The 20188-nt window shown below is 37.0% G+C and overlaps 5 protein-coding genes and 2 non-coding genes across 9 annotated transcripts; 4 read left to right on the forward strand and 3 right to left on the reverse strand.

The window, feature by feature from the left end:
- Window positions 1-271: 271 nt before the first annotated feature.
- Window positions 272-2850, reverse strand: LOC108862160 (probable serine/threonine-protein kinase PBL26). The gene is made up of 6 exons (XM_018636203.2): window positions 2565-2850; window positions 2259-2471; window positions 1992-2185; window positions 1630-1819; window positions 1153-1544; window positions 272-845 (listed from the first exon to the last, which is right to left on the reverse strand). The coding sequence occupies exons 2-6, from the start codon at window positions 2371-2373 to the stop codon at window positions 435-437; spliced, it is 1302 nt and encodes a 433-aa protein (XP_018491705.1). The 5' UTR covers window positions 2374-2471; window positions 2565-2850; the 3' UTR covers window positions 272-434.
- Window positions 2851-5217: 2367 nt separating this feature from the next.
- On the forward strand, window positions 5218-5303 carry TRNAM-CAU (transfer RNA methionine (anticodon CAU)). Its single transcript is given in 2 exon segments — window positions 5218-5255; window positions 5268-5303. It is a non-coding gene; the product is annotated as a tRNA-Met (tRNA).
- Window positions 5304-5756: 453 nt separating this feature from the next.
- LOC108863169 (guanine nucleotide-binding protein-like NSN1) lies at window positions 5757-8552 on the forward strand. Its single transcript, XM_018637499.2, has 9 exons — window positions 5757-5914; window positions 5995-6239; window positions 6452-6560; window positions 6627-6800; window positions 6878-7092; window positions 7178-7442; window positions 7531-7710; window positions 7800-8011; window positions 8096-8552. Exons 1-9 carry the CDS (start codon window positions 5896-5898, stop codon window positions 8441-8443), a joined length of 1767 nt encoding a protein of 588 aa, XP_018493001.2. The 5' UTR covers window positions 5757-5895; the 3' UTR covers window positions 8444-8552.
- Window positions 8553-8605: 53 nt separating this feature from the next.
- Window positions 8606-10162, reverse strand: LOC108863170 (uncharacterized). Its single transcript, XM_018637501.2, has 4 exons — window positions 10003-10162; window positions 9622-9817; window positions 9174-9465; window positions 8606-9081 (listed from the first exon to the last, which is right to left on the reverse strand). Exons 2-4 carry the CDS (start codon window positions 9788-9790, stop codon window positions 8838-8840), a joined length of 705 nt encoding a protein of 234 aa, XP_018493003.2. The 5' UTR covers window positions 9791-9817; window positions 10003-10162; the 3' UTR covers window positions 8606-8837.
- A 175-nt stretch (window positions 10163-10337) lies between these two features.
- On the forward strand, window positions 10338-12906 carry LOC108859234 (uncharacterized). Of its 3 annotated transcripts, none has more exons than XM_018633120.2 (8): window positions 10338-10732; window positions 10817-10897; window positions 10970-11058; window positions 11151-11225; window positions 11562-11656; window positions 11766-11860; window positions 11950-12015; window positions 12222-12906. In XM_018633120.2, exons 1-8 carry the CDS (start codon window positions 10610-10612, stop codon window positions 12669-12671), a joined length of 1074 nt encoding a protein of 357 aa, XP_018488622.1. In that variant the 5' UTR covers window positions 10338-10609; the 3' UTR covers window positions 12672-12906. The 3 variants fall into 3 exon arrangements, with proteins under 3 accessions (XP_018488622.1, XP_018488620.1, XP_018488619.1); XM_018633118.2 differs by having other exon boundaries at window positions 10347-10732; window positions 11753-11860; window positions 12208-12906; XM_018633117.2 differs by having other exon boundaries at window positions 10349-10732; window positions 11562-11665; window positions 11753-11860; window positions 12208-12794.
- Window positions 12907-13062: 156 nt separating this feature from the next.
- Window positions 13063-13135, reverse strand: TRNAV-UAC (transfer RNA valine (anticodon UAC)). Its single transcript has one exon. It is a non-coding gene; the product is annotated as a tRNA-Val (tRNA).
- Window positions 13136-13455: 320 nt separating this feature from the next.
- Window positions 13456-16903, forward strand: LOC108857444 (sterol 3-beta-glucosyltransferase UGT80A2). Its single transcript, XM_018631432.2, has 13 exons — window positions 13456-13891; window positions 13999-14207; window positions 14297-14645; window positions 14764-14934; window positions 15020-15083; window positions 15168-15225; window positions 15315-15492; window positions 15579-15709; window positions 15786-15888; window positions 15971-16047; window positions 16141-16188; window positions 16291-16440; window positions 16513-16903. The coding sequence occupies exons 1-13, from the start codon at window positions 13708-13710 to the stop codon at window positions 16681-16683; spliced, it is 1893 nt and encodes a 630-aa protein (XP_018486934.1). The 5' UTR covers window positions 13456-13707; the 3' UTR covers window positions 16684-16903.
- Window positions 16904-20188: the final 3285 nt, after the last annotated feature.

Here is a 20188-nt window from a genome sequence, read left to right on the forward strand (position 1 = left end):
ATCCAAAAGCAGTTGGAGAGTAGTATGATAGAGACATGAGTGTCTATCATAGTATTTCTTATGTTAATATGTTTTAAATATCTATATCTATGAACTATGGCAATTCACCAATATACTATATGTGACTTCTATAAACACCAAACCAAAGCAACTTATGAATCATTTTGACAAGAAAAGACAAGTCGTTAACTATCAAACAAAGGAGAGATCAATGTGCAAATCTTAAAACCAAGAATTAGAATCCATGAACATTTGCATTTCTCACTATGAAAACCCAGCCGGAATATATACACATTTAAACAAAACAGAACATTACAACACAGAGAACATTACAACAACTTCTATCACTATTCTCTGAAACTTAATGAAGCATGTTCAAACAAAAAAAAACCAAAAATTAAATTCAAGAAGACAAAAAATGTAAATGTAAAAAATCAAGAAGCACTTGGGTTCCTGGAGTGTGCTGCACTTGGGTTTAAGGAAGGTGCTGCACTTGGGTTCCTCGAATGTGCTCTCGAAGCAACTCCCCACTCCATTGCCTCTGCCACGGCTCTTTCCCGTTCCTCTGCCGCTGCAGAATCATCACCGGACGTTTCGCCAGATGGCTGAGGAGGAGAAGGAATGTCGTCGTATCGTGGAACAGAGATAGAGCCATCAGGGGCCGTTCCCAAGAAACCTAGAGCGGTAACGACGTCGCTGATGAGTGGCCGTACGGTTCCCTCTTCCTGTAAACACATGGCGGCCACTGCCACGGCTTGGTTAAGTGCTTTCTCGGGGAACTCTCCTTCCAAACTTGGATCAGCCAACTCCCGGAACCTACTCGTTTCTTTGAACACAGGTTGTGCCTAAAACACACAATACAAATATTGTGGCAGTCAAACATATTTTCCGATTCTAATATTTTATTTTTTTAGTAAATAATATAAATTAGAATCTAAAATTTTAAAATTCTACTTAGATTTCTAAATTTCTACTTATAATTTCAAAAACAAATACTGAATATGAACAGAATTATCAACTTTTATAGTACTTTTTTAAATATTACAATCAATATTTTTTTGAATGGGTTTAGAAATAGTTTGAGACCGCATTAGTTATGTCTTTAAATCCGTTGAAGCCAAAGGATGTTAAGAAAGAAGATATATAACTTACCCAAGTCACTAGATTATGTTCATCTTTGGGTCTGGTTGTATCAATAACTCTTCTTCCAGTTATCAGTTCCAACAACACAACTCCGAAGCTATAAACATCAGATTTAATAGTTAACTGACCGGTTCTCTGATACTCTGGAGCACAGTACCCGTAAGTTCCCATAACTCTGGAGGACACATGTTGTTTATCCCCGGTAGGACCTACCTTTGCTAGCCCAAAATCAGATAACTTGGCGTTGAAGTCACTGTCCAAAAGGATATTTGCTGCTTTGAGATCTCTGTAGATCACCGGAGGATTTGCCTTGTCATGCAAGTACTCAAGACCCAATGCGGCTCCTAGGGCAATTCTCATTCGTGTGTCCCAATCCAACGGTATTTGGTCTGGTGTTAGATCTGTGGACATTTCAATCAACAATCAAATACTGGAACTAATCCAATAAAAAAGTCAAATACCGATCCTTAGTTTTGTAATTTTTACCGAGAAGATGATCTTCGAGTGAGCCACGAGACATGTACTCATAGACAAGAAGTCTCTGCTCTCCATCAGCACAATAACCAATGAGATTCACGAGATGCTTGTGATGTAAGAGACTTAACATCATCACTTCTACGATGAACTCTCTATTCCCTTGCAGCCCGTTTCTATCTAGTTGCTTCACTGCCACAACCTGAATCCAAAACAACCATTATAATCATCTTGAGAGATTTGTTGTATATAGAAATGTTGAAACATAGATCATAAAACTTTTCCATTATCAAACAACTGATATCTTTTTTTTTCATCTGACCAACTAGTCAAACTAATCTTAGAGAAAGATCTTGAAACTAGTTACTACTAACCTTGTCGCATTTTTCAAGTTTTCCCTTGTAAACCCTACCAAAGCCGCCTTCACCGATCAGACATTCTTTTCTGAAATTCTTGGTGGCAGTAGCTAGCTCCCTGAAGGTGAATGTTTGAGCATCAACGTTGCTGGTCACTTCTTTGTCTACATCATTGTCTTTGTTCTGCTCATTCTCGGTCTTGTTTGGATTCTCTGCAAGAACCAAAAATTATAAAACCCTAACATATAATAACCGAAATATTTATATAGATTTTTCTGAGCTTACCAGGGTGTGTTTTGTTGATATCTCTACCGGTCAACTCACCATTTCTCCGGCCGCTGCTATCTGAATCTTTGGGAGTTTTTTTCTTTTCATGGCAAAAACATGAAAAGCAATTCATCTTCTTCTCTAATTCTCTTATGAAGAACCCTTTCTCAAAAAAACATCGATCTCTCTTTAATTGTTCTTCTTCTCTTGTGATCAAAGATCAATAAATGTCTGCGGTGACATGAAACAAAAACAACATTTTCAGATAAATAAAGAGTTACCCGGAAGATAAAGGTGGATATGTTGAGAGAAAGGAAAGCAGACCTTACGATCCTTCCTAAACAATGGTTGTTTCTTTCCCAAGAAACCCTTAGGGTTTTCTCTTTATCTTCACCTTAATATGTTTTCAACCTCAAGATCTAACAAACCCCAGATCAAGAAAAACAAATCAACACCAAAACCGTCGAGAAAATTGGAAGGAGAAAACTAGATTTTTCAGGTGTTGGTTTCTAGATTTCTCTAAATATAGACAATTAAACTATTTTTTAATTTATGTAATCGATATGAAAATGGTTTCCATATCTAGCTACTCTCATGTTTGTGTGCCTCACATTTCATGTGCAATTTGTATTTAAAAATACACAAAAATCTTTTGGAGATTATAAACGGATAAAGAAGTTATTAGCATCATATGGTTTGAAAAAGGAAGAATGACATGGAGACGATGAGGTAAATCATATAAATGCAAAAGACATAAAAAAGGAGAGATTTTCTAAAATAAAAGAAAAACTAGATCATGACCCGCGCACCTGCGCGGATTTATCTTTTGATTTACATACTTTATATACATGTTGTATATTATTTAAGATTTATAATATAAAAAAAGTTAGAATGATCCGGAACCAAAAAAAATCGACCCGGATAAAAAAAAATCAAATACCTACTTAGATTCAAATGTTGAGAACTCGAAGAACTCATACCTGAAATGAACAGATTTATACCCGACTCAGTGAGCTAACTTTCAAACATAATATCTTTTGTTATATTTTTAATTCTTTTTTTTGGGTTGGTGAGATTTACTATTTATTCGGAAAATTTTTGGCTAACTTAATGGTATATATTCGTAGGTTTCTTTTTTTATGAACAGAAAAAAAAAGATTTGGGTTTTGATTAAATTTATCTTATATAACAAATTGCTGCTATAAATATTTTTTTATAAAAACTAATTTGTAACAGTAATATCATTTTTGTTATAAATTAGTATATCATGGTTTATAGGTTCAAAGTATAGAGTTAGTCGTCTTCATAGTATTGCTAATATTGATAGATGCAAGTTAACGAATACATATAATATATTGTATTATTAGTAATCTGTCGTATAGTATTATATGTTAGTAGATGTATTATTAATAATCTATCTTATATTATAATATGCTAGCGGATGTATCTAGCTTATAGTAAAATATACGCAATATAAGGAAACATGTGTAGTGGATATAATAATAAGGTAAGAAGTGAAAAACTATGGTAATAGTTGATATAACATTAATTACATAAGGTCCAACTTTAAAATCCACCTAGAAGAAGTTGTAATGTTTCTGTTTTAATAAGATAGATGCAAGAAAAAGGTTGGATGTAACGTTGATGGTGCGCGAAGTACATATTTACAAAGTAAAAATGTGAATTATTGTACATAAATTATTATGTGTAGTGATGTATCTAGTAATGTCACCTAATAAGAGTAGTTGTGAGATAATGAAGCAATGCATCAGCATTGTTTGCACGTGTGGCTCTATCGTTCCTCAAAGAGACACATTGACCTGAGCAGAAGAATCGGTCAAGATAACGTCTCTTGAGTTATCACCTTTTGGGTGATCCATCGTGTCAAACCTTACACGCACATGCATCGGCTTCAAGAAGACACTGTCTCTCACTTTTTTCTCTTTGATCTCAACAACAGTTTCACAAACATATCTTCATTCATCGTCGTCATGTTCCTTGCTGGCTTCAATACATATGCTATTTTCTCGCCGGCTCTTCCTGGCTCGCACCTTGTGTCTCTTCGTTCTTGGCCAGTCTTAAATATAAAGCTTCATAAACAATAAGCTGCACAAAGCCCAAAAGTTATAACCGGAGTTGATGAGTATGGCTGAGGTGTGCTTCCTGTACACCATTAATTAGCTCTGTTTTGTTTTAACTCAAATGAGCACAACACCAGTTAGTAAGTTTCATAACAAAAATAGTGTTCTTAATAAATGAAGAAAACTATCACTAACAGATTGAAAACTCTCTCCAATGGAATCGATAACCAATAAGAAAACCCCAATGTTTGATAGCTGTATGCTAGAGCATGCTCCATACCTACATCTGTCATGATAATGTCGTCTCCAGACTTAGAGAAAGACGACAAAAGAGCAGCACTTGGCTGCCCCTTGCATGAGGTATTAGCCTTAGTTTGCTGTTGCAACCAAGTAGAAGGCAAATATTCCAAGTCTGATAGCTTCTCCGTGATCAGTTCCCCTCCACAGATCTCCATAATCCGAACCCTTCAGATTAGATACAATAGGTGAACAAAGCAAAACACCATAACACGGAGAAAGAAGATGATGATACTTACATGTAAACCGAAAACAACTTCTTCAATCTCTCCTGAAGCTAAATTAACTATCCACAACTTTGAAAAGCTGAAAAATGATAAAAACCTATTACGTTCTCTGATGTGATCAAGCAACCACATTAACTGTATTTACCTTTTGTTAATGACTACAAGACTATCATCTTCATGTTTCAGTATATGCCATGGAAACATCATCAGATAGTTCTGATTTAGCATCATCAATCAACTGTTGTATCATCATCTTTTTCAAGACCTAATTTCTCCATCATCCAAGACCATAAGCCACCACTCTTCTTAATAACCCCCACTTGTGTGCACAGTTTCAACGTTATTTCGTTTGATGCAGAAAGTTAGCACATTGGGGTGGTGGCGCAGTTGGCTAGCGCGTAGGTCTCATAGCTATCTGAGTAATCCTGAGGTCGAGAGTTCGAGCCTCTCTCACACCAATCTTTTTTTTTTTCTCTTTTTTTTTCTCTTTTTTTTTATGATGACTGGCCAGGTCGTGATCCAAATCCAGCAAAACCACACATAATTGTTTTTGGTTTAACATATACGGTTTAACCTATAAATAAATCGGCCAATTTAAAATTTAATCGTTTTTGGCTCAAGTATGGACCAATTGGTTAGCAATCTAATAAACTGAAACAAACCGTTTGTACCAAATAAATTGAAATAAACCGTTTTGTACCAAAAAAATTGAAATAAACCGTTTTGTATCAAATTTGACATAATATATTGTTAATAAAGAATAAATAATCAATCAAAATCAAACTGAAGAAACCACATTTTAAATCCAAGGGAACCTGATCGAACCAAACCAGAATATGGTTCGGTTCAATTCGACAAATTTTAAAACCAAAATAACCGATAACTGAATAAACCAAACCCCCAAAAAAACGTATAAACACAATGCCGAGCCCTAAGCAAAACCCTAACTCCCGCCGTTATCTTCACCTCAGATTCCCTTCTCCATAAACCCAAACCTACTCAGTTTCTTCTTCTCTTTGCTTTGCTCTCAGCGGCGGACAAAAAAAAAAAATGCCGAAACGGAGTAAAAGTAAGCTAACCCCTCAGTCCAATCTCAGTTTTCATGGCGTTAAAAAGGTCCTTTTTATTGATTTGTTTTGAATTTTGCAGAGAGTAAGAGTAAGAGGGTGACCTTGAAGCAGAAGCACAAGGTCATCAGAAAGGTGAAGGAGCACCACAAGAAGAAGGCAAAGGATGCCAAGAAGCTCAACCATAACCGCAAGCCCAGAGTAGAGAAAGACCCAGGTATCCCCAATGACTGGCCTTTCAAGGAACAGGAGCTCAAGGCCTTGGAAGCTCGACGTGCCCGTGCTCTAGAGGAGATTGAGCAGAAGAAAGCCGCCCGCAAAGAAAGAGTAATCCATCTATCTTCGATCTCTGTAGTCAAAGCTTCTGTCTTTTTAGGTCACAGTTGTTAAAGACATGTCCTTTGTGCTCATATCTGTGGTTTCATTTGGTATATTTGCAAAAGTTTGAGCCTTTGTAGGTTACTATTGTTAAAGACATGTCCTTTGTGTTCTAGGTTTGCTGTTTGTGTTGTAGTCTCACTTTCTAAGTGCATTTTCAGGCGAAAAAGAGGAAACTTGGTTTGGTTGAGGATGAGGATACCAAGACAGAAGAAGGATATGGTGAGGGAAAGAAGGGAGATGACTCTGCTAGAGTTGTTAATGTTCGAGGTGAGTGTTATTGTGCATTTGATTTCTTATTTGCCTATACATTCACTGATGTCTATTGTTTCGCAGATAACTCGGAGAGGGCTTTCTACAAGGAGCTTGTTAAAGTCATTGAACTGTCTGATGTCATTCTCGAGGTTCTTGATGCTCGTGATCCTCTTGGTACTCGTTGTACCGACATGGAGAGGATGGTGATGCAAGCTGGTCCCAATAAGCACCTCGTGTTGCTTCTGAACAAGATTGGTAAGCTTTCCATACAAGTCTCTGCTCGTGCTGTAGACATAGTCATTACATTTTGTAACACAAATCTCTTTGTCCAGATCTTGTTCCAAGAGAGGCTGCTGAGAAATGGCTTAAGTACCTTAGGGAGGAGTTTCCAGCTGTTGCCTTCAAATGTAGCACCCAGGAACAGAGATCAAACTTGGGTTGGAAATCGTCAAAGGCATCAAAACCAAGCAATATTTTGCAGACGAGTGATTGTCTTGGAGCAGACACACTTATCAAGTTACTGAAAAACTACTCTAGAAGTCATGAGGTTGGTTTTTATTTTCAAAAATAATGTACATTATGAATCATTCAGTTTTGGAATTAATCTTCTTCTGTTGTTTTGTTTTTGGCAGTTGAAAAAATCTATTACAGTTGGTATTATAGGACTGCCTAATGTAGGGAAGAGTAGTCTTATAAACAGTTTGAAGAGAGCTCATGTTGTCAATGTCGGCGCCACTCCTGGACTGACTAGGTCTCTCCAAGAGGTTCACTTGGACAAGAACGTGAAGCTGTTGGATTGTCCTGGAGTTGTGATGCTCAAATCTTCGGCTAATGATGCTTCTATAGCTCTCAGGAACTGTAAAAGAATCGAGAAGTTGGAAGATCCAGTTAGTCCAGGTAAATAGAACCTAGTATCGTTTTGTGCTTTTGTTTATAAACCTCAGTGACCTAACTGTGGAATCTTCTGCTTTGTGGGGGAATTTAGTGAAGGAGATTCTCAAGCTTTGTACGCCACAAATGCTGGTGACTCTGTACAAAATCCCTAGCTTCGAGGCAGTTGATGATTTTCTTTATAAGGTTGCCACTGTTAGGGGCAAGCTTAAGAAGGGCGGTCTTGTGGATACTGAAGCTGCTGCGAGAATCGTTTTGCATGACTGGAATGAAGGTGCGAGTTATCACTGTTTAAGTTCAGTCATAGAATTGGAATCTTGAAAACCAGTTTTTTTTTAACTAACTCTCAATGTTGTTTTGCAGGTAAGATTCCATTCTATACAATGCCGCCAAAGAGGGACCAAGGTGAACACGCAGAGTCAAAGATTGTGACTGAGCTGGCTAAGGAGTTCAACATCGATGAGGTTTACAGCGGTGAGTCCTCTTTCATCGGGAGTTTGAAGACTGTTAACGACTTCAACCCTGTCGAGATTCCTTCCAATGGTCCTCTAAATTTCGATGAAACTATGATTGAGGTTGGTTTGTAAATTCTCTCGTGATTCCATTTACTTTGTAACCTGCTTGGTATGGTTTACTTTAACCTTGGTTATTTATCATAGGATGAGTCTAAGACGGAAGAAGAAGAGGCTGGTCCTGAGAGTGGTGATGATGAGTCTATGGAAGCTGAAGAGGAGGAAGAAACAGGAAAGTCCAAATCAGAGACGAGCAAACAGAACAAGAAGCTGTACGCAGCTGAAAGCATGCTGAGTACAAAGAAGCAGAAAGCAGAGAAGAATATGAGGAAGATGGCGAAGAAAGCAGCAGGTGGTGAGGATTCCATGGACGGTGATTATGATTTCAAAGTAGATTATGCCAAGAACAAAGCTACAGACATGGATGAAGGAGACGGGTTCCAAATCGAGGCTGAAGTACCAATGGCTGAACTAGTTGATTTGCCTGAAGAATGAGTCGATTTAAACAAACAAACAATCTTGTTGTTCTTTCTTGTTTGGTGTAGTAAACTTTTGATATACACATGTGTTTTGCTTCATGAAGCGATTTTGATTTTGATTTCTACCGTTACACTTTCTTAAGAACATCTACAGAGTATGAGCAGCAAAGACGTTGACTTTGTTAATGGCATTGAAGGATCATTAATCAATACTTTATCTTGGCAGAGAGTTTGAGTCAAGCTACAGATTGGACTATTGTTACTGTCAGTAGTTCACAGCGAGATTAAGGAGTTGCAAATCGTATATAATCCACAACATGTTCGGAAGTAAAGCTGGAGAAAGAAGTGTCAACAGAATCGTCTCCGACCACACGCCTTGTCATCTGAATGTTGTTGTCTCAGTGAAACGTCTAGTGTTTGTCACGTGTTCTCTTCTTCTCTGTTTTCTTGTCTTTCTTACTAAGCTTCTTACTCTTTCTCCGACCACACGCCTTGTCATCTGAATGTTGTCTCAGTGAAGGTGGTCTCTCTGGACCCAAGACTACCTTCCTTTCCCCTGTATCACAACTTTGCAACTTATCAACCTTCTCGGCGGGAAGATAAGGTCCAGTTTCATCCATCCTAGGACCGATAGAGCCTCTGCCACGTTTGTTCCTGTCATTTACAAAAGAGACTCAGAAGATGAAGGAAAGCTATATAGCAAACTCAAAGGTAATCAGAAAAGCTTATAGAAAATAGACATATACCGTGATTGGAGAAAAGACTCAATCTCATCATCTCCTAAACCTTCGTCATCATCATCATCCAAGTACAATCTCTTCTTGTCTGACGATGATGGATGATGAGTGACCTTTTTCTCATCACCTGAACTACTACATCTCTTATCCAAACTCCTTCTCGAGAAACTACCACTCCCCTTCTTCATTCGGCTACTGCTGCTGCTTTCCTCTCTTGATTTTCTTCCGAGTCTCTCGTTTTCTAGCTCAATCTCTTTCTCCCGAGCCTTCCACATCTCATTGGTCTCTACCGCTCTGTTTGCTGTACGGTCAATAAACAGAACATGTAAAGAGATTAGAGTAAAAAATTAACATGTTAAGCTATGTAGCGATGCGAAGGCTTTTCCTTTTCAGTATTAACTTGAAACTAGCTTGGCTGAAGGAACATATGTAATAGAAACAAAAGTGAAAGCATTACATTGCTGAACACCGAGGACAGTTGCGGTTAGAAACCTTGAGTTAGGTCGATGCCTTACGTTAGGCTTCTCAAGATAAGCTCGGACACCATCTTTTTCAGCTTGTCTCCTCAACTCTGCTGCTTCTCTTAACAGAACCGAAGCTATTCGGTTTTCAGTTTCCAGATCCATCCTAAGCCCCACACCACACACAAGCAGCTGTCAAAGTAACCAAACACTTCAGAATCTGATATAGAAGCCTAAACTTGTCAGCCACGAAATTTGTGCAAAAGCTATGATCTTTGGATGCGAGAGAAACAAAATCAACAATTGAAAAACAGAGGTTTCTCAAAACAGAGGTTTCTCAGTTACTGACTCAGAAGAGGAGACTAGTAGTAACTTACTAGTAAAGTCAAGTGCTTAATGAGGGATAAGCTTCGAAAAGTCGCGAGATTCGATTTCTCGGCGTTCTTCTTCTCCCGCACGCGCAAAGATTCTCCTTGGTCGCCGGATTGTGGATTGAATCCGAGGAGTCGAGTCAATTGAATCGATCACCGAAAAAACTATTAAGTAAACCGAACCGGAACGGTACAGTGCATACTCGGTTTTGTTTGGTTTGGTTAATAGAAAAATCTTGTTATCAACGACCGTGGCGGCGGTTAAGATGGATATACTATTAAATAATCTGGCCGTTCGTGCTAATCACGCGCGATTAATAAAAGATCCCATGAAAATCGGATCCGGATCCGAAAAAAGCTGACCCGTTTTGAAGCGGTTGTCTCTTTTTTTCTTTCTTTTGCCGCGAGTTATTAATACCGTTTTGGACCAGTCAACAGCGCAAGGCTGGCTCTTTGGTGTCGTCGCTTCGTATTATCGTCTCATCATCGACCTTTCCTTTCCCAATGCGGTTCACTTGGAAACTCGCGATTCATCTTCCTAGGGTTTACTAAGGGTTTCTCAGTCTCTCTATAAACAAACTCATCCTCTAAAGACTGTTCACTGAGTAGTGTAATGGAGAGATACAGTAGAGTCGAGAAACCAAAACAAGTTTCTCCGATCAACGAGAATGAGATCCGTGTCACCAGCGTTGGCCTTATCCGAAACTACATCACCTATGCCATCACTCTTCTTCAGGTACACTCCTCTCTTTCTCGCATTCTCTCTGTGTTCTAATTCGATTGATTTTCACTAAATATTCTGTTTTTTTTTTCTTTTTAGGAGAAAGGTGCGAAGGAGATTGTGTTGAAGGCAATGGGACAAGCAATCAGCAAGACCGTCACAATCTCTGAGATACTCAAAGTCAGTGCTCTCTCACTCGATAAAAAAAACTTGTATGAATATCATCTGATCTTTGTCATTTATATATTGCAGAGTAAAGTTCCAGGCTTGCATCAAGATGTTAATATCAGTTCTATGAGCATTACTGATGTGTTTGAGCCTATGGAGGAGGGTCTTGTACCGTGAGCATCCATTGCATTATGCTCTGATACTTTGTTTTCCTTCTTTTTTTTTGGGTGGATTGAAGTTAATTAACCGTATGACTATGATGTAGGGTGGAGGTGATACGACATGTTTCCATGATTTCAATCACATTGTCTTTGAGTGAGCTTAATCTTGATTCTCCTGGGTGAGTTAAGTTTCTCTTTTTTTTTTTTCATCTCCCCAATAGGTTTTGAGTTTTACATATATATATTTTTTCTTTAGAGAGGCATTTTTTTTTTTTTTTTTTTTTTTGTTCACGACCATACTTGATTAATTAAACTTGGGTTTGGGTTCTTACAAGGCTTCTTAGGGCCTGTTTTGCCAGATTATCCTCAAAACAGAGAGAGGAGCGTTTAACAAATCTGAAAGCTATCGAAACAAAGTGCGAAGATAAAAGAGAGATCTCAGTTGCTATATTTGGTGAATTCGCATTATTATGGCGTTTTATTAAGCTAAAAGAAATGCTTATGAGTGTGTTCAGGTATCAAGCTCCAGCAAAGATAGATCAGTCTAAGCCTCAGTATCAGCCAAATCTAGCAACTCAAGCCCGTCTTCCTTACAATGCTTACCGTGAAGGTAAATTAGGTAATGTCTTTTGACTTTTTGTTGTGAACCACACCTGTTAATGTTATGTAAGAGTGTAACATCTTTCAAAATTTTGGTTGGTTGTAGATTCGTATGGCAGAGGGAGGGGACGTGGCAGAGGAAGAGGTGGGTATGGAAACTACAATGGGAGTTATCAAGGAAAGTACCAAGGGAACTATCAAGAAGATTATCAAGGTATTGATATGCCATAGAAGAAAGATACTGATGGGTTCATATTTGTCTAGTATGTAACTGACTTGATATTTATTGTGTGATATGATTAGAAAATGATGGCGGGTATTCAAACTATGGCAGAGGCCGTGGTCGTGGCCGGAGCTATGGCTATCATGGTAAGTCAGAACATTGTCAACTAGAAAAAAGAACAAGCAAAATGGCAGGGTGTGTGGAAGATATATAAGTTACTCTTGATCAACATTGATTTAGTTCATATGCTTGTCACACAGCTTTAAACCCTTCTGCATCAAGTGATATCCTCTTTTGGTACGTTTTGTTTGAAACACAATTGTTGCATTTTATGTTAGGTGCTGGATATCAGGGTGGTAGAGGCAGTTATGGTGGTGGCGGAGATGGTGGATATGGTAGTAACAGAGACAGTTACGGTGGTGGTAGGGATGGTGGTTATGGTGGTGGAAGAGGTGGCGGGTATGGAGGAGTAGTCAAAGACCAGGGATACGGTGGAGGCAGAAACCAGGATTACGGTAGTGGCAGAGACCAGGGATACGGTGGAGGCAGAGAAGACGGATTTGGAGGAAGAAGAGGCGGGTTTCGAGGTGGTAGAGGTGACAGGTATGATGGATATGGTGTAAGCAAAGGTGGATATGGTAGAGACAGAGGCCGAGGAGATGGACATGGAGCAGGACTAGGAAACAGGTATGAGGGAGGTGGAGGCGGATATGATGGAGGGAGAGGCTATGGCCGTGGACGTGGAAGAATGGGTTATGGTGGTCGTTCAAGGGGTGGTGCTAATAACCAAAACCATGCCTAAGTTCTAAGTTGCTTCTCTGCTTTTTTCCCCCTAAAACTCTTATCACAATCATGTTGGCTTTTTAGGAAGACAGTTCTGTAAATCTCCATTAGGAGTCTTAAGTAAGAGGTTCCTTATTATTTTCTTCTTTCTTTTACCTTCTTCTGCACTACTGTAGCCATTATTAGCCAAGTTTAAAATCAGCTACTGTGTTCCCTGTTTTTGTTTCTTGTAATTAACTACGGCTTCCGTTTCTTATTGTGTTTGTCTATATCTTTCTATAATGTCGTATATTTTTTTAATCAAATTTGAAATGCCCTGCAAATGTTTAAAAAAAAAACACTGACATTTTGGTTTAAGTGGAGCTAGAAGATCAAAGAGTCTTCTCGTCGTTGCATCTAAAATCCAAAATTGGTGCTGCCCAGGATCGAACTGGAGACCTTTTGCGTGTAAGGCAAACGTGATAACCACTACACCACAGCACCTTCTGTTTATTATATGGTTCTCCAAAACCAAAAAAACAAATTTCTGGTTTTCTCTTACTGTATTTTCAAATTCTGAAATAAATTAGAGTTTACTTTATACAGGTCAGGTGTTTCTTTCTTGGGCACAAATTGAGAAATATCTTAAATTATGAGATGTTTCCTCTAACAGTTACGAAACTAATAAATATCCAGGAGGGAAAAAGACGACAAGGACGTAAAATACGAAAATGACAAAAAGAGTAGATTCGCTGTCACAGCACAGCATACGACAGCGTTTTTAAGGAATATTTGTTGTGAGAGCCAGATGGCTTCGATTTATTTAAATTGACGGAACTATCCATCGTTCCGACAGTTAATTCGCGAAATCGTCACCTGAACCGGAGGAGCCCGACCATCACGCAGACATCGACCCATTCTGTCCGAACGCGCCGCTTCTCTCTCGAGAGAAGGGACAAAGATCGAACCTTTTCTTTTCTTCTTTTTAAAAAGTTTCGATTTTTAAGATCACAAGAAAAGAAAAGAAAAGAAAAGAAAAGAATCGTAACACCGCCGAGGAGGAGAGAGAGAATACGATGCCGGAAACAACGCCAGCTAATCTTGCTTCTTCTTCTTCTTCTTCGTCTTCAAGCTCCGACCGTGCTTCTGTGAAAACCGAAGAGATTGAAGCCGGTGGTGTTGGTCAAGAAGTGGAGAGCAAACCGGAAACTGCTGCAGCCTCCTCCATTGCCGTTAACGCCTTTCCTGAATCTTCTTCAGGTATCTTCTTATCTTTTACCTTCTCCTCAGGCAGAATTGGATGGAAACAGTTTAGGCTTAAAGTTCAATCCTTTCTTTTATCGGTTTGGCTTTTGTGTGGTTTTCAGGTGGTGGTGGCAATAAAAGCTTATCTCGACAATGGTCGATGCCGATGGATAGATCTTCAAGCAACGATAGGGCTGAATCATCATCATCGTCATCACCATCAAAGCCTAGGTTACATAAATCAAAGACTGAGAGGCACCACAGAGTTACCCACATTCTTGCCGAGGACGCCGCTAAGATATTCGACGACAAAATCTCTGCAGGGAAGAAGGTATACAAAGCTTCTCTTTTTAGTCATTACCTTGTTATGATTTTCTGGCAATGTTACTCTCAATTTTACAAAAAAGTACTTTCTTGCAGCTAAAGTTGCTGAACCGTATAGCTAATGTGAAACATGATGGGACAGTTGAGTTTGAAGTTCCAGTGGATTCTCTCCCACAGCCTATTCCTGTGGACCGTGCAGAGTCCAAAAACGGTGATGAGTCTATTGATGGGGTAGACTTTCAGTACATTCCTCCTCCTATGCAGATTGTGATGCTAATCGTTGGAACACGCGGAGACGTTCAGCCTTTTGTTGCAATAGCCAAACGCCTTCAGGACTATGGACATAGAGTTAGGCTTGCTACTCATGCAAATTTCAAAGAGTTTGTTTTGACTGCTGGATTGGAGTTTTATCCTTTAGGTGGAGATCCAAAAGTACTAGCTGAATGTATGTATCTACCAAAACATTCCCCCATTCTTCTCTCCTTCCTTGTTACTTACATGTTGCTTTAAAAGTTATCTATAATTCATTCATTCATTGGTTTCCTTGCTACATTGGTGTGCAGATATGGTTAAGAACAAGGGGTTTTTGCCATCAGGCCCTTCAGAGATTCCAATCCAACGAAACCAAATGAAAGACATAATATATTCTCTACTTCCAGCGTGTAAAGAACCTGATCCAGATTCTGGCATTTCCTTTAATGCTGATGCTATTATCGCCAATCCTCCAGCATATGGTTAGTTTCAGATAACTTTTTGAATATTACTGTCTACTTTTATATGTCTGCAATGTCATTCACAGCTTGGGGTGTGCCATTTCAGGACATACACATGTGGCAGAAGCACTGAAGATACCTATTCACGTATTTTTCACCATGCCTTGGACGTAAGTCTTGTATCCGAATCATTCAAAATTATTTTTTGTTCATAATCATTCACACTATCCTTCTGCTATTATATGATGATCCAGGCCAACCACTGAGTTTCCACACCCTTTGTCACGTGTCAAGCAACCAGCAGGATACAGAGTGAGACTTAGTTTACTCAAATATGATCTGATTGGTTTGTTATAAAGCTTGACTTCTTCTTCTGACATCGACTTAATGCAATTTTTCAGCTCTCGTATCAAATCGTCGATTCATTGATCTGGCTTGGAATAAGGGACATGGTAAATGACCTAAGGAAAAAGAAACTGAAGCTACGGCCTGTTACATATCTAAGTGGAACACAAAGCTCTGGCTCTAATATTCCACATGGGTATATGTGGAGTCCTCATCTAGTCCCAAAGCCTAAAGGTAGTATGACTAATGAACTTACTGATGCAATGATATATGTTTTTTTTCTTTTCCTATTTAGATCGCTACCTTTCATTTATTTTCAGACTGGGGACCACAGATTGATGTAGTGGGGTTTTGCTTCCTTGATCTTGCATCAAACTATGAGCCTCCTGCAGAACTTGTGGAATGGCTAGAAGCTGGTGATAAACCTATTTATATCGGCTTTGGTAGTCTCGTGAGTTTTCTTTTTCACTTGTTTGGATCCTCTTATCACTCAAAACGTTAAAATAATGTGTTTATTTGTGGTAAAGCCTGTGCAAGAACCAGAGGTGATGACTGACATCATTGTGGAAGCACTTGAAAGAACCAAACAGAGAGGAATCATTAACAAAGGCTGGGGTGGCCTTGGAAACTGTAAGACCTTTACTTTACTAAATGCTTGCCTCCTTGGTATATTGTTGTAATAATATATATGCTTGATGTGGCTTTTAAACAGTGAAAGAACCCAAGGACTTCGTTTACTTGTTGGATAATGTCCCACATGACTGGTTGTTCCCAAGATGCAAGGCAGTGGTAATGTCTATAATAGTCTGGAACTCCTCTGTCGTTTTCTGATGTTTTTTTAGCATTGTGTGTTCTCACAAATTGTGGCTCTTCTGCTCTCAGGTTCATCATGGTGGTGCTGGAACAACGGCTGCAGGTCTTAAAGCAGCGGTAAGTTTAGTTTTGAGTGTAAGCTAGTGAAAAGTCTTACCTCTTGAGATGGGACTTCAGTAGTTGCTAAGTGTTTTGCTTTTTTTTTGGTTGACCATGCAGTGCCCGACTACAATAGTACCTTTCTTTGGAGACCAACAATTCTGGGGAGAACGAGTGCATGATAGAGGAGTAGGTCCTCCACCAATCCCAGTGGATGAATTCTCACTCCATAAGCTTGAAGATGCCATAAATTTCATGCTCGACGAGAAGGTAATTGTGTTTTCAGAAACCAACTATGATCATGTGCGATGTCATTGGGTTGACAAGTGAAACTGGGAGCAGGTGAAGAGCAGTGCAGAGACTCTAGCAAAGGCGATGAAGGACGAGGATGGTGTGGCTGGAGCTGTGAAGGCCTTCTTCAAACATCTTCCGAGTAACAAACAGGATCTTCAGGAATCGATCCCCGAACCATCTGGATTTCTCTCTTTGAGACAATGCTTTGGCTGTTCTTAACTTTCTTCCTCTCCCTCCTCCAGAGTCTCCTATTTTCTCTTGTGCATTGTTACCTCTTCTTGTTATGTCTGTTTTCACTTCTTGTTCCCTTGATTTTGTTTTTACAATTCACTTAGAAAAAGTTTAACATTTGTGAAGTACTTTGGAATGTAATGTATAGGTGATGCATATAAGCTTTGATTTATCGTAAGCAGCAATAAAATGATAACAAAGTTCTTAAGTTTTGTGGGTTTCGATTTTTAATAATATATTTTTTTGGTCAACAATGGTTGATTATATTGTAATTTTTTTTTTGAAGATTATAATGTCATAAACTACAAGAAAATATTACATAGACGATTTATATATGTGACACTATATATGTTTTACGAAACAAATTGTAAATACTTTTTCCATTAATCTGCATAGGATTCAAAAGTGTTTCATAAAGTGTTTCATTAAGTGTTGCATATTCTATATGTTCATAAATTTAGAGTTTTATTTCAGACTTATATAATGACGTCAATAAAATGTTTCATCTACACAAGTTCCAATCATATATTATTATTAATAATTTCTTATTCGTTATATTTTATGATTCAATATTTATAGAATTGACCTTTTATGATCAGGAAGTATAACAGGTTCAGACAATATCGAAGACGTATATCTTTTATGATCAAGAGGTATAACAGGTTTGGACAATATCGATGGCGCATACCTTTTGTGATCGGGAGGTATAACAGGTTCGAACAATATCGATGATACATACTTTTTATGATCAGGAGGTATAACAGGTTCAGACAATATTGATAGCGCGTATCTTTTATTATCGGGAGATATAACCGGTTCTGACAATATCGATGGCGCATACCTTTTATGATCGGGAGGTATAACCGGTTCTCACAATATCGATGGTGCATATCGTTTATGATCGGGAGGTATAATAGGTTCAGACAATATCGATGGCACATACCTTTATGATCCGGAGGTACAACGGGTTCAGACAATATTGATGGCGCATATCTTTTATGATCCGGAGGTATAACAGGTTCAGACAATATCGACAGCGTATACCTTTTATGATCTGAAGGTATAACAGGTTCATACAATATCGATGGCACATATCTTTTATGGTCGGGAAGTACAACAGATTCAGATAATATTGATGGTGCATACCTTTTATGATCGGGAGGTATAACAGGTTTGGATAATATCGATATTGTTGCGATAAAACTTTTCTCAATATTATAAATTTCTCAATATTATTTTAGGTGACAACATCGGCTTTTTATCGCAACAACATTTCGCAATATTGAGATCTCCAGTTACACATATCCCTCTACTAAAACTTTTCTCTTTACATGTTACATCACACTTATCAGGACATAATACTCCATTAAGACATATCATGTTGTTGAGGATACTTGTTCCACTTGCTTGACCTGTAATAACCCAAAATAAAAAATTTAATCACATATTAAAAAATTGTCATCATAAATCAATTTTTATATTATAAATTTAATGACTCACCTAAAATAAAGAGCAAAAGTATGGTTAACATCATCATGAGAGATGTTTCACAAACGTACGAAGATCTCTGGGTTTTCATTTCTCTTATATAAAATTATGTGTTCTTGTTGAATTTAGTTGTATGCATGGTTCTTATTATATAGGATGAATTATATTTGGTATAATTGCAAAATAGTTATGTAATTTCCCAATGAAATGTGTGAGGACACACTTTATTTTGCTATATCTATAATATATATAATTATCATGTATTATTTATCTCATACCAATTAAATGTGTTGTTTAAATTTATTTACATAAATTAATCATTTAAGTAAATAAATTTTATTTTAAAAATAATGAATACTTTGATATTATTTTCTTATTAAGTATATGATATTTATATATGTTTGAGTAATATAATGTAATTTTTATTCATGTAACTTATTAAAATTAAATTAAATTCATACAATTAAAGTAATAATCTACAAAAATAAAATCATTCAATACTCTTGTCTCAAGCTTCCATATCATCAAATAAGTTATCTTAAAATTTGACACCTAAACATAAATTTTTAGAATTATTAGGTAGTCTAGTTTTATTATTTAAACCAAATCTTTTAACAACATATCTAATAGCCTATAACCATTTCTAAACAATAATTTATATTCTACCCAACCAAAATTTTAATATTAAATATTTCTGTCAAAAATAATAATATAATATAATAAATACATAATATATATAATTCAAAGTTGCTTAAATTTTCATGAAACAAATTGATAAATTTAGTAATAATAAAATAAAAATTCATTTAAGATATTTTTGATAGAATGAAAAGAGTAAATCTCAAAAATTCTTTTTTTTATAGACAAATTCTTTTTTTCTTTCACTAAGCTTAAGTTTGGAGAAATAACAAGAAAATAGTAGAAAACCACAACCATTGACTAATATATAATCAAAACAGAATTAATTTTTTTTTTTGGAAAACAAATATAATAAGATATAACAAATGAAAAACTACTCAAAAATAAACATAGATATAATTAAATTTTGGTGAAAACTTTTGGTCGACAATTAATAGTTTAGTAGAAATACATAATATAATCCAATATGTCAATTTTGAGAATACAAGAACATACAAAAAGAAAATTCAGTTACAATATTTTTCCATGTTTCTTCAAATCCAAGACTGAAATAAATAAAGAATGAATATGCCATTAAAAATCCAGTTTTGGTCACTAAACTCAAGTTTTGAGAATGAAATAAATTATTATATATAATTAATTTTTAAAAGTTACAAAACAAAAAGTAACAAAATATAATAAATAAAGAATAAAATTAGTGAAATATATAATATAAAATGCATAGATTTCAAAAATAAATAGGAAAATTCATAAGAAAGAATAATAGGAGAATCTATTTATGATATTGCTTGCATCAAACCAAAGTGAATGAAAATTGAAAAGAAAAGTAGTATATCTCATAGATTTTTTTGTTCTTTTTATGGTCAGAAACTCAATATAACAGAAATTAATAAGAAATTCTTGAAAATTCATAACCAAAAATTAGTAAATAATTAGAACTAGATTTCAAAAAAAAAAAATTGGAAAAGCAACAAAAAAATTGCTTGACAAAGCAAAAAAAAAAAGTTGCTCGATTAGCTGTACAACTCTAGAACCGAAGGGCGCTCACGTCTTCGACAGCTTATTGATATGCTGGGGCGAAGGTGAAATGAAAAGTTCTGTTCAGCTCTTATTAACCTGTCTTTTGTGGTTTATGTCAAGTCCTTTGTTTTGTATTGTTTTGTTGTGTCTTAATTAGTTTGTTTCCTATGTGTGGGCTTATCTTTTGAGGACATGCATGTTTTCCGCCGACTTCAGTTTGATCGGGTTTGATTAAATCTCTGTCTGTTTAATCTTTTAATGTTCTAATGAAATCCATTCGAAAAAAAAAAGCTGCACAACTCTAGAACAGCCACAAAATAATGGGGGTGATTGGTTCGACTGTGGC

Source organism: Raphanus sativus, chromosome 5, assembly GCF_000801105.2.
Source record: "Raphanus sativus cultivar WK10039 chromosome 5, ASM80110v3, whole genome shotgun sequence".
Taxonomy (NCBI): Eukaryota; Viridiplantae; Streptophyta; class Magnoliopsida; order Brassicales; family Brassicaceae; genus Raphanus; species Raphanus sativus.